At 40.6% G+C, this 13,972-nt stretch overlaps 1 protein-coding gene across 27 annotated transcripts in view; it reads left to right on the top strand.

Moving 5' to 3' along the window:
- The window catches only part of RIMS1 (regulating synaptic membrane exocytosis 1), a 258,952-nt gene that overhangs the window by 172,219 nt on the left and 72,761 nt on the right, over positions 1–13,972 (top strand). For 21 of the 27 annotated variants that reach the window (XM_072142134.1, XM_072142139.1, XM_072142141.1 and 18 more), the window contains 2 exons: positions 3,814–3,926; positions 9,831–9,997. The exons of the other annotated variants lie outside the window; for them this stretch is intronic. In XM_072142134.1, coding sequence (XP_071998235.1) covers positions 3,814–3,926; positions 9,831–9,997 — 280 coding nt within the window. The remainder of the gene's footprint in view (positions 1–3,813; positions 3,927–9,830; positions 9,998–13,972) is intronic. 27 annotated transcript variants of the gene reach the window in all.

Here is a 13,972-nt window from a genome sequence, read left to right as displayed (position 1 = left end):
CTCTGCCCCCTGCCGGATCTTTGTGGTTTATGCCTTAGTGAAAAGCTTGTTCCTATGCCCTGAGATTATTTGGTGAATTCCCGTTGTGACCCCTGTTCCGTCCCTGACTTTGGTACTTTGCTGTCTGCCTTGACCTTTTGCCTTGTTCCTGACCTTGATCCTGTGCTGCCTGTCCCCGACGACGATTCTGCCTCACGACTCTGTACCTCGCCTTGGCCACCACCGTGGACAAAGTCGTGTCCTTGGAGCTACCTTGTGGTACCAAGCAGCGGTAAGTCCAACCCGCTTTTCAGCGGGCTCTGGGGAAAACCGGGGTGCCTCTCAGACTCCACTCCCAGGTGTCGGATTACGTCATCGTCCACGGTGGTTTGGTGGGTCCACTACCCTTGAATCCTGACAGTATCCCAGTAAACCATCACCTTATGCAGCAAATAATCTATTTTCCATCTATGTCGTTCTGGTTGGGCAGCATTACTCCAGGGAGAAAAAACTTAACTTTTAATCCATATGGTAACAAGAATTATAAAATCATGGGGTCTTGGAGCTAAGCACTAAACGTCAAACTTCCCCTACCTGCTTTCAGATAGATAACTTATGCCTTCATCCTTGATTTTGATGCGTGCATGATACATCGGCATATATCCCGGCCTGATTTAGTTGAACAAGGTGCACTCTTATTACTGATCTTTATAGCGAGAGCAGTGCATCAGCCACCTATCAGCACCATCAGAAAAGCTGAGCATTATTTCTCCAAAAGCAACGACCCCCTGGCCAATTACAGGCATGGCTAGTAGGAAGGGTTGCAGCTGAAACACTTACCTGAACCACAGCGGGAGACACACCGAAACCACAAGCCCAAACCTAAAGTTCGGGTCCACTGATTTCTATTTATGATGCTTTTTAACATAGGGGTTAAAAGTAGATAGTTTTTTTCTCCCTGGATCAATGCTGGCCAAAAATAAGGTTATTAGTAATAGTTAAAATGGTGCGTGTAGAAATTTAATTATAACTTTTATTTAATATTCTAATAAAAACGATAAAAAAGGGAGTTATAAAAGTATCTTGCGTTTTTCATGCGCTGTTTATTTTAATTTCTACACTGACCATTTTATTATTTGCTAATAACCGTCATATTGGTGAAGTGAGTGAGGACTACTCCACCCGACACTCTGTACTTTGTGGCCAAATATAAGTACATAACGATGGAAAGTGCATTATATGGTCTTACTGGGAAAATCTATGCAGACAGGTTCCCTTTGAGTTCTGATGTAAATCTGCTTTTTTCAGGCTTCTGCTGCTATAAGCAAATGTGTATGGAGCTATCTGGGCTTTAAAATGTATCACTCTATTTATTGGTGTGCTGATTTTCATGTTTTAAAAAAAGTACATCCATACATTTTAGCCACATGATTTCTTTTGACAACTTTACAATACGCTATAGTGTGAAATGTTGACTACTTGGGCTTTCATGCTTTACTACCGTGTTTCCCCAAAAATAAGGCAGTGTATTCTTCCACACCCAAGTATTCACATTTATTAATATACTGTAGTCATGCCATTACCGGTACACACATTAGGATAACTATCTGAATAAAGTCTTGTGACTCCATTTACATGAACAACAATCTATGGCACATTAATGATCCTGATATTTATGAACATAAAGCAACATTTTTTATTTAAAGACAGACATGTCAACAACTTTCCGGACATCCTTATAACTCTCCAAACTCCATTTCTATTGCAATCATTGGCAACACTCTCTCATGTTTAGCAATAGCACTTTCCTTACACTTTCCTTAAAACATTTGCAACGAGGCTGTCAGTGATTTTATCCTGTGAATTCTTCATATGCAATATCTACATGTTCTACTTGGGGACATAGGGGAGGCTGTTGCAGTAACTACCGCTAGATCTTTCAGGGGAGGCCTTATATTTCTAAGCTTGCAAAAAATTGCACTAGGTCTTATTTTCAGTGGGTGAACAGGGTACTTATCTCTTGTCACTTTAGACTTTGTCTATTTAACCCATTAAGAAGGATGAACACAGGCTTCAACCTGTTGTATAATACTCTTATAAATGTCAGTGTTCTGTGCATTGCTTGTAGTTTCAGCGCAGCTTCTCCTCCATCATCTGTTGTTTTGTACACTACGCAGGATTTCCAATAGAGTAGCCCCATGTTGTTTTAAAGGAAACCTACCACTTGTAGTGGCAGGTTTCTGATGGAAATACCGGGCACCAGCTCAGGGTGAGCTGGTGCCGGAGCTTATTTTCGTTAGTGTTTTAAACCGCGGTATCGCGGTTTAAAACACTTTTTAAACTTTATAGCCGGCGCAGGCAGGTACGCGCTCGGCGCTTATCATGCGCGCGGCTCTCCTTCACTTCCTATGTAGCCGCGCGCATGGTAAGCGCCGAGCGCGTACCTGCCTGCGCCGGCTATAAAGTTTTAAAAGTGTTTTAAACCGCGATACCGCGGTTTAAAACACTAACGAAAATAAGCTCCGGCACCAGCTCACCCTGAGCTGGTGCCCGGTATTTCCATCAGAAACCTGCCACTACAAGTGGTAGGTTTCCTTTAAGGATGGCTAGGGAACAATTTCCTAGACTTTGCATTCATGTGTAGTTATCAACAAGTCCAGTAACAAATGATACTTTCCCCCCACTATTTTACCCATTAAATGTGTTAGCAGTAGAGCATATGTTTAGCACAATATTTTCTCTCCACAGTAAAAAAAGTTGCTGTTTTTTGTTTAGCTACTGAGCACAAAAAAAATATAAAGATGAACTCCAGAATGATACTAAAATAAACTACAAATCGTTCTACTAAAAACAAGTTCAAACATGCCCATATAGGTTGGAAAAATAAAATTAATTTGAGTCTTGAGATATGATGACATGAAAACATATTTTTTTGTGAAGTGTTTTATCATGCAAAAGTAAAAAAGTAAATTAAAAAAAACATACAAATTTGGTCTTTCCAGAATTATAAAGACCTAGGAGATTAAAAATCATCATGTTATTAATACTAAATGGTGAGTGTTATAAATTATAAATTCCTTGTACTTCAAAATGTTGTTGAAAAATTCTGCTCAGCCAACAAAAACAAGCCTTGTATGGCTATGATGATAACTTAAAAAGCTAAGAAATTAAAAGATTAACTGAGGATTTTTTTCTGTTTCATATGTTTGTTCTATTATAAGGGGTTGCATGCTGGGCCTAGCCTTTGGCTTTTAGGTTGCCACAAACAGTCATTTTTTTATTTAGTCCTTACCACACTTGTATGTTTGCACCTTAAACAATGTATCTATGCAAGATGTTAATCAATATTCTGGTGTATTTTAATCTGTTAATAAATAGGTACTAAACTGCAAAGTTAAAGGGGTTCTACAGTGACATACAGTGTTGGGGTCTAACTGTATGTAGGGGTAGGTGCTAACTTGCTGATCGTGGCGGTCTCAATGATGTCTGTTGTACCCCTGTCGTACTCCGAGATGAAGAGAGAAACTGGTCGTACATTCCATCTCTATTGTGCTGACTGAGATTACTCAGTCCATAGACATGAATTGAGCAGCCGGTGCATTTGCGGCCGGCTACTCTCTTCATCTTGGGGTATGATGGTGGTGCAACAGACCCCCGTTCTCCAGATAGGTGCATCAGATAGGAGATAGGAGCTAGCTTGTATGTCACCCGAGAACCCCTTTATGGTAATGCAACAATATGTGTTAGTAAAACACAGAATGCTAAAAATATTGCTTTTTCTTTACATTTTTTGTCATTAATTTTTATTCAACAATTTGAACCCATATTTTTCAGCAAATTTGTTAGTGGAAGAACGCACAAGACAAATGAAAATAAAGGTTCAACGATATAAACAGACAGCTGGCTCTAGTTCCAGTCAAGAACTTGAGAGGGAGCAATTTACTAAGGTAAGTAGAGAATTTGGACTGTATATTTTGGGTTTGATCCGAGTGTATGTTAGTTATTGGTGAGGATTTTGAAAGTGGAAAACATAGTATAAGATATTGAAACTAACTAATATTAAAACAAATTTGCTCCATGTTCAGATCTCTGTACAGAGAAGAACTAATTAACCCCTTAGCACTGTACTAGCATGGCACGGGATCCTGCTATTAGCGCTCAGTACAGTACTAGTACGGCGCTGAGCTGATGCTGGTTCGCCTAAGAACCGGCATCTGGAGTTGTGGGGTGTCAGTGGTAATCTACCGCTGACATCCCCGAGTGACAGCCACGGTTGGAGTGGACTGTCCACGTGGTCAGAGTGGGCGTGACCGCGGCATTTAACTTACCTTTGGGAGGTCTTTCCCCCACAACCCCCCCCCTGCACCGCCCTGGGATCCGATCATCTTAAAGGCACAGTGTAAGCCTATACATTTGCCTAAGATGACACTGCTAATACCCAATCACATGATTGCTTCTTCATGTCCCATGGTAGAACTAATAAAAAACTTTAAAAAAAAGTTAATAAATAAAAAATAAATCAATATAAATGCCCATAAGCCCCAAAACATATAAATAGACAAATAATGCACAAATAAGTCTAAATCATAACACAAACTCCACATATATAGTATTACAGCGTCGGTAACAACCCGTAAAATAAAAGTAAATAATTATTGAACCCGTATGATGAACACCGTAAATAAAACTGTAAAAAAACATGATTTTCATTATTTTTACCTATTTAATCCCACAAAAATGCAATAAAAAGTGATCAAAAACATATGTACTCCATAATGATACTGTTGCAAAGTACAACATGTCCTGAAAAAAACAAGCCAGGGTTTTATTTGGCAAATTTAGTAAAAAAAATATTCATGTATGGTATCCCCGTAATCGTATCCACCCATAGAATAAAGATAAAGAGATTATTAGGCTACACGGTGAACACTCAAAAAAAAGTAAAAAATCCAGTACAGAATTCATGCTTTTCTACTCCTGACCTCAAAAAAAGTTTTCAACTATAGGAGATACCATCCCCAAAATGGTAACACTAGAAAAAGCATCTCATCCCGCAAAAAAATGCCATCACCTGGCCCCAATAACAAAAAAGCTATTGAGAAAACTAAAATCCTGGCAGCTGCAGGGTGCTCCTTCCATTCTGCACCTCGCTGTGTCCCCATTAAACATGTAACGGCCACATGTGGGGGGTCGGGAGAAATTGTTTTGGAAATGTTTAAATTTTAGGGCTAAATGAATGTATAACTGACAAAATCGAACAATTCTAAATTTTACCTCTATTTTGATTCAATTACTATGAAACTTAAGGGGTTAGATTTCAAATTGGGTCTATTATATAGGGTGTTTTTAATGCTAAATATTTAAAATTTCATTCAATAGTATTTATCCCCAAAATAGTAAATTCTGAAAATCCGGAAAAGCAATATTCGATTTGTAAGCCGCGCAACATCAAAATAAATTATCAAGACATTTTGAAAATTCTGAAAATATAAAGTAGACATATGGGAAATGTTATTCAGCAACTTATTTAGGCGGTAAAACTATCTGCCTGAAAAAACGTTGATTTCGAAAATGGCAATTTCTTCAAAAATTCATCATTTATTCTTTTTTTTTTTGTAAATAAACGCATAACCTTTAAGCCAACATTTACCATTGAAATGAAGCACACGTGGGGAAAAAACAATCTCAGAATCACTTTGATAAGTAACAGAGTTCAAAAGTTATAACCATATAAAGAGACACATGTCAGAATACAAGAAATGGGGCTGAGCCTTAAAGGAAACCTACCAGTACAAATGGTCGGTGTAAGCTTTAAATACCGAGCACCAGATCACCGTGAGCTGGTGCCGGAGCTTACTCCGTTAGTGTTATAAACCACTGCATCCCGGTTTAAACACTTTTTATGTTTATATAATGTTTATAGCTATAGCTGCTATGGCGCTTGGTGCGCACGACCGTGCGCGCGCCTACATAGGAAATACCGGCGACGTCATGCGTGCAGTAGGACATCGGGGAGAGGTGAGAGCAGTACGGAGGCTCCTCTCTGGGAGATCGGGTGCAGCCCTGTATCAGGGCATCACCCGATCTCCCTTACAGCGGTCAGGAGGGTCTGGCAGTGCTGGATCCTCCTGACCTCCGGACTATAAGATGGAGGGACTTTTTAGTAAGATTTTTTCTTGCTAAAAAGTGTGTCTTATAGTCCAGAAAATATGGTATTTTTGATTGCATGAGATGCAAAAGATGCAGCAGAATTATCAGTGACTCTGGCTTTCATAATTTTGGTGTATCTTATATATATACACTCACCGGCCACTTTATTAGGTCCAACTGTCCAACTGCTCGTTAACACTTAATTTCTAATCAGCCAATCACATGGCGGCAACTCAGTGCATTTAGGCATGTAGACATGGTCAAGACGATCTCCTGCAGTTCAAACTGAGCATCAGTATGGGGAAGAAAGGTGATTTGAGTGCCTTTGAACGTGGCATGGTTGTTGGTGCCAGAACGGCTGGTCTGAGTATTTCAGAAACTGCTGATCTGCTGGGATTTTCACGCACAACCATCTCTAGGGTTTACAGAGAATGGTCCGAAAAAGAAAAAACATCCAGTGAGCGGCAGTTCTGTGGTCGGAAATGCCTTGTTGATGCCAGAGGTCAGAGGAGAATGGGCAGACTGGTTCGAGCTGATAGAAAGGCAACAGTGACTCAAATCACCACCCGTTACAACCAAGGTAGGCAGAAGAGCATCTCTGAACGCACAGTACGTCGAACTTTGAGGCAGATGGGCTACAGCAGCACCGGGTGCCACTCCTTTCAGCTAAGAACAGGAAACTGAGGCTACAATTTGCATAAGCTCATCGAAATTGGACAGTAGAAGATTGGAAAAACGTTGCCTGGTCTGATGAGTCTCGTTTTCTGCTGCGACATTCAGATGGTAGGGTCAGAATTTGGCGTCAACAACATGAAAGCATGGATCCATTCTGCCTTGTATCAACGGTTCAGGCTGGTGGTGGTGGTGTCATGGTGTGTGGAATATTTTCTTGGCACTCTTTGGGCCCCTTGGTACCAATTGAGCATCGTTGCAACGCCACAGCCTAACTGAGTATTGTTGCTGACCATGTCCATCCCTTTATGACCACAATGTACCCAACATCTAATGGCTACTTTCAGCAGGATAATGCGCCATGTCATAAAGCTGGAATCATCTCAGACTGGTTTCTTGAACATGTCAATGACTTCACTGTACTCAAATGGCCTCCACAGTCACCAGATCTCAATCCAATAGAGCATCTTTGGGATGTGGTGGAACGGGAGATTCGCATCATGGATGTGCAGCCGACAAATCTGAGGCAACTGTGTGATGCCATCATGTCAATGATCATGACCAAAATCTCTGAGGAATGCTTCCAGCACCTTGTTGAATCTATGCCACGAAGAATTGAGTCAGTTCTGAAGGCAAAAGGGGGTCCAACCCGTTACTAGCATGGTGTACCTAATAAAGTGGCCGGTGAGTGTATATAACACACATAAAGTCAGCACCATATAAAACTCTACATACACAATATATATACACTACACATACAAAATACACACACCTTATATAAGAAAAACTGAAATACAGTTGTACTTAAATATCCCCACACCAATACCCATATACCTGTACAATACTAATAATATTATAAATATATATAAGCTGGGAATATAAATATACTGCACATTACTATACAGCACCAAAAAATTTACATTCTCAGATTGGGTTGACGTTACCAGTGGAGTGTGTCAGTATCGGGGTCACTTCTTTTTAATATTTTTATTAATGACATCATGGTTTTTCACAGTCACATTTCAATATTTGCAATATTTGATACTAAGCTGTGTAAGGTAATTAATACTGAGGCTGATAGTATAACATCACAGAGGGATTTGTGGAAGCTTCAGGAGTGGGCAGAGAAATGGTTGATGAGGTTTAATGTAGATAAATGTAAAGTTATGCACTTGGGCCATGTAAACAAAAAGTAGAATTATGTTATAAACAGTCAATTACTTGGTAAAACTGCTGCTGAAAAAAGACTTTGGTAGATAGTAAACTTAATTTTAGTGACCAGAACCAGGAAGTTGCTGCTAAAGCAAATATAGTTATGGGATGTATCAAGAGAGGGATAGATTCTCATGATAAGGACATAGTATTGCCATTATACAAATCACTGGTCAGACCACACATGGAATATTGTGTACAGTTTTAGACACCAGTGTATAAAAGGACATAGAAGAACTGGAACTGGTGCAGAGGAGAGATTATTAGGGGAACGGGGAGAGTAGAATACAATGACAGATTACAAAATTTGGGTTTATTCAGTTTACAAAAAAGACGACTGAGAGGTGACCTCATTACGGTGTACAAATACCTCAACGGGCAGTACAAGGATCTCTTCCAAGATCTTTTTATACCTAGGCCTGTGACCAGGAAAATAGTCCATCCTCTAGAGGCGGTTCTACCAATGGCATAGACGGGGATACTTTTAATGTAAGAGTAGTGAGAATATGAAACTTTCTGCTGCGGGAAGTTGTTATGGCGGACTCTATGTAGGTGTTCAAGAGAGACCTTTCTGGAGAGCAAAAATATCACAGGTTATCGGGAAAAAATTTGTTTAATTCTTAAAGGTTGGACTTTCCAGCCTCATTACTACTACTATGATAGCATATATCCTCCCACACCCCTTTTTATAAACTAATAGCCATTACTATTTATCCCACCCCTTTTATTACCTACCAGGAGCCATTATTACCCCCCACACCTGTTATTACATACCAGGAGTCATTATTACTTTTCCCCATCCCCCTTATTGCGTTCTAGGAGCCATTATTATTCCCGCTCCTCCTTGTTACATATCAGAAGTCATTGTGATTCCCCCCCAAACTCCCTTATTACATGCCAGGAGCCATTTTTTCCCATCCTCCCTATTATACAGCAGGAGTCATTATTCCCCCCATCCTTACTATATACAAGGAGCGGGATGGGTAAATAATATATCCTTAACTCATCTGCTCAGTTGTAGACCTCATTACATTGGCGGCACAGGGTTGCTGTCCCTTGTGCTCCTGCTGAAAAGAGTGACAGGGAAGGAAATGTTAGAGTGCATCACTCCCTGCTCAGTGTCCATTTTCAGCTGTAATGGAGGACAGCTCCTATTCAGCTGAAAGCTGCAATAGGTAACCCATTTTAATCTGTGACAGCCCACACAGCTATCACTGGTATATTCATTACAGGAGGGCTTGGGACGCATGCAAGGGCTCAGGAACTTCTCTGGTCCCAGTCAAGACTGCAGTCTTTACACCCCTGCCCCATATCTTCCTACGGGGGAACCCTTCTTTTACTCTTATACCTTCAGACCATAGACCATGTCTTGATATATTTATACCTATCGGCCTCCTCTGTTTTAAAGGGGTTGTCCGGGATTAAGAAAAAAAAAGTTTCTAAATTGTCTCATTATGAGACAATATTGTCTTGAAATGCAGATCATCTCATGATGCTGGAGATGTCAAGCCGAAAAAATATTAAAGGACACATTAGTATTTCGCACTAGGCAATGTGCTTCTAAAATAGTAACATAATGGTTTTCATTTTAAACTGCAGAAATATGTCAAAATTATAAAGTCATCTAATACCTAGACTGAACTAGCAAGCTTAAACAGAGGCAAAGCAAAAGTAAGAAAGGTGGTTTTGGATATTTATACTTATAATAGTAGTAGAAGGCAATAATACTTTATAGCCTAGAGATGTTTCATGAATAATGACAGCGTTTTAAATTATTTAAGGTATGGTTTTATTTCATTTGTTTTGCATTTTTTTAGTACAACATGCATAAAGATCAATATCGAAGTTGTGACAATGTCTCCGCCAAATCATCAGATAGTGATGTCAGCGATGTGTCAGCCATTTCCCGTACCAGTAGTGCCTCACGTCTCAGCAGCACAAGCTTTATGTCCGAGCAATCTGAGCGTCCAAGCAGAAGACTCTGGTAAGATATAAAAATGTAGGCTATTTTTGCTTAAAGGAAATCTACCACCAGGATCAAGGATGGTTCTCTTCTTTAGAAAAAACTTGTCAGCAGGAGGCTTTATTGTTTGTTTCTGACTACCCCATGGGATAGTGTGCACATTGCCATAAAGTTTTTTATAATAAAACTGTGCTTTTCCGATAGAAAGAAAGTTACATGAAAGTCTACCTTTCTCTCTGCAGAACCGTTTCCCATGGGAGTGACCAGTGAGGAGTGGTTCTCCCACCCTTGGGAAATCGCTCCTTCATGGGTCTATTTCATATTTTTTCAAAAACCCATATCCCTCCTATTTAATAGACGCACGACAAAGCAGTTTTCCGAGGGTTGTGGTGGTGGGGGGCACTCCTTGCTGGCTATCTAACTTTCCTTTTTATTGGAAAAAGACACTTTTATTATAAAAACACTTTGGCAATGTTCACTATATTATGTATGGGGGCATGGGGGAGCCAGAAAAAAGGTCTCCTGAAGACAGGTTCCATTTAACCTTTTCATGCTCTGGTTATTAGAAACTCCTCAAGCTCATGTGCACAATTTTTAAAGCCTTTTTTTCTTAAAAACAAGTCTATAAGAAGCTAAAAGAAGAGCAGATCCTGCCAGAGGGGGCACACACCAGCCTGTCAGTGTGCTTGGTTTACAATCCTTCATTTTTAATGAAAGCTAACAATACTTATACATGTATATGGTTTGGAGATTTTGATTTTGCACTTGTGTTACTACCTCAGTTTCCATGATCATTATGGGGGTAAACCTTTTGACAGTCAGTCTTTGTGCCAGATTTATTATACAACTTAATTTTCAGACTGCTTGTCTGATTATAAGTAAATGTGGCTGAAGGCTACATTAAAGTGTAACCGTCATTTCAAACACCTAAATTCTCATCTCTCCCTCAGCTTTCCCTACACTTGTGGATTAACAAATAAGCCACACAGACACAAGCTGCAGCCCCACCCCTCCCCCCATCACCTCACACAAGGAAGTGGCAGGAGACACTCTCCAAGTCTGCAAGGTGTGCCCTCATGTGAAGTGCTAGAGTTTTACTTAGATAGATACATAAATATATATATAGATAGATAGATAAGATATAAATTGATAGATAGCTATGGTGTCATTGGTCAGCAGCACGGCTTGTGATGAGGAGACAGGAGGTAGGTCTTTTTCGAGAGCTGGAAACCCTGGTTGCTATGGGCCAAAAAAGGAACTAAATGAGGATCAAGAGGCAAAATACTTTGAGGATTTATGTATTTTAGTTTTTTTTGCTCAGAATGATGGTTACACTTTAAAGTATGAGAAGCCGTGTAGCTGAAAACTGAACCCCTTCTAAGTACAGGCAGTCCCGGGTTACGTACAATTTTATAATTGTAACCACAGTCAAAAAGTTTTGGGCCTCTATGACAATTGGATTTGAAAAATGTTGGATTGTTATAAGAACCAGGATTAACACTAAAGCTTAATTACAGACACCTGTGATAACTGTTACAGCTGTTTATTGTAGCCTAGGGCTCAAGTACAATAAATTACCAAAATCCAGAGGTCTGTTTGTAAATAGGGGTTGTCTGTAAGTTGGGTTTTCTTAAGTAGGGGGCTGCCTGTAGTTGAAATGAAGTTCATAGGGCAGAGCTTGGGACTTGGAATGTAGATAAATAAAATTATTAAATGAACTCAATCAAATAGATTAAGCAGTTTTAACCCTAGAATACTTACACTCTGGTATGTTCCCCCTGAAACAGGAATTGTTTTTCAATTAGTTCTCAAAGGGGTTTTCCCACAAAAGAAAATTATCACATTTGAATCCCCTAGTGATGTTAACATAATAAAGATCATTTTAACCCCTTACTACACAATTTTACTCAGTGTTATTGCTGTTTTAGCCCCTATCACTCTCTAGGCTGGTCAGTGTAAGATTACAGGGTTTGGCAGAGCCTCTCTGAGCAAACACATTACTGTATTATCCATCTATTTATGTGGGGTGACAATAAGGTTACACTATCAGGGTACAGATGTATATACACTCTTATCTGGCTTCTGTACTAACACACTGACACATAGGGGCAGATTTACTTACCTGGTCCTGTCGGGATCCCGCGGTGCGTTGTCCAACGAGGATTCGGGTCTGCCGTGATTCACTAAGGTCGTGCATCCAATTTCCTGCATGTGTCGCTTCCGTGCTGAGGTCCGCCGGAGTTCACCTTCTCTTCCCGGTGCTTGTAAGTGCGTGTCTTGCGACACAATTCTAAATGTTAAATCGTGCGCGTTGTCCGAATCCGTCGGGCCCAAATCCCGGGACAATTTGCTGCAAAACGGAAATCGCTAGGAAACCCAACGAAAATGCGCTCCCTGGACCCTTAGTAAATGAGCCGCATAAAGAGAGTGATGAGACAGATCAGGTATGCATGAAATGCCCATTACACAGAGGCTGACACTTTTACACTGTTACACTGAGAGCTTTGCTACATCTGACAGATATGTGCCTGCCTCCCCTTAACCCCGACTCTCCTTGTAGTTTGCAGCTCCTCTCTCCTCACAATCTCTTGTCGTGGCTACAGACATTCAGCAGAGAGAGACCGAAATCTCATCTGCACGCTGCAAATACAAATCCAAGATAGCAGCCCGACCCTAAGTCATGAGTTACAGGGTTGTGTTTAGGCGCAACTAATATTGTGTACAGCAGGACAGGTTGGACTTATATCTGTGAAATGCTGCATGTTTGTTATTAACAGTGAATAAGAGAATGTGTTATTTTGTTATCCTGAGTACATATAAGAAACCTGTCTTTGTGGGAAAACCCTTTTATTGGCTTGTTTTTGTAAAAAAGGACTTTCAAAATATGGAAATAAGCTTTGAGAACTCATTTGTATCTCACAGAAGCCGCTAGAGGCTCCGTCAGTTGTCATCGACTCTCTAGTAGGGGAAGGGAGGTAGGAGGCGTGAATAAGAGCTGAAGGAAAGCCTCAATAATTAGCAGCCAAATGGACCAGAAGGGTTTCTGTGAGTTTTCTCATTTCCATATTTTTAAAAATCCTTTTTCACAAAAAAATAATCCATTAACAGTTAAATGAAGAACAGATCCTGTTTCAGGGGGCACACGCCAGCACCCAGTATGCTTGGGTTAAAACCACTAAATCCATGTGGTTGGATAGCACTTGAGAATGGAGGGAGAACCCAGAAAACTAAAAGAAGGAGGATAGAGATGCTGATCATCTCACGCCAAGGGGTGAACATCTGCTCTGGTCTCACAAACATTCATCCTACCTTTCAGTGCGGTCCCTGGGCTTTACACAGTTGTGTGGGAAGCGTTATGGGCAGGGATGGATTAAAGAAAACCTGTCACCAGGAATGTCATTTTTAGCTGGTAACAGGTTCCAATAGCCTGTGCTATGCTGATTTTAAAAATGCCTTTTTCAGCATTCTGAATAATTTCATTACTATATATATAAATTATTTGACTCCCCTCCAGCAACATGCGGTGAGTCCTAGGGGTGGGGCAGCTGCAGCCTGTGTGTGCCTGTGTAAGTCTCCTCAGACATTCTAGCTCTCCTCCACACCACCCCCCTCCCTTCTTTGCCTGCTCAATGCACACAACAGAGGTGGGAGCTGGATGAGTGTGTTGTAGAGGAGACTCATACAGGCACAGAGGCTGCAGCTGCCCCTCCCCAGGGACTCACCACACATTGCATTGAGACTGTATTGAGAGCAGAAACAGAAATACGAGGGTTTCATGGCCAAAGACCCTTCTCACTATAAAATTCGTCGGGTTCCCATGGGCCCCACCCACCCCGGAGACTGGGGCCCCAGACTACTGCATTTATTATAGAGATGTCAAGTAAACAGTCGTTAAGTGGTTAGAAATGTTGCAAGGGTCCTGGATTTAACATCTGCATAAAATTTGTTCTGTTCTTCCCATGTTTGTGTGACTTTCTTTTGCGTATTACACCTTAT

Source organism: Engystomops pustulosus, chromosome 3, assembly GCF_040894005.1.
Source record: "Engystomops pustulosus chromosome 3, aEngPut4.maternal, whole genome shotgun sequence".
NCBI classification, from domain to species: domain Eukaryota; kingdom Metazoa; phylum Chordata; class Amphibia; order Anura; family Leptodactylidae; genus Engystomops; species Engystomops pustulosus.
The sequence above is the reverse complement of the archived record's forward strand: the minus strand, read 5'-3'. Positions and strand labels throughout refer to the sequence as shown.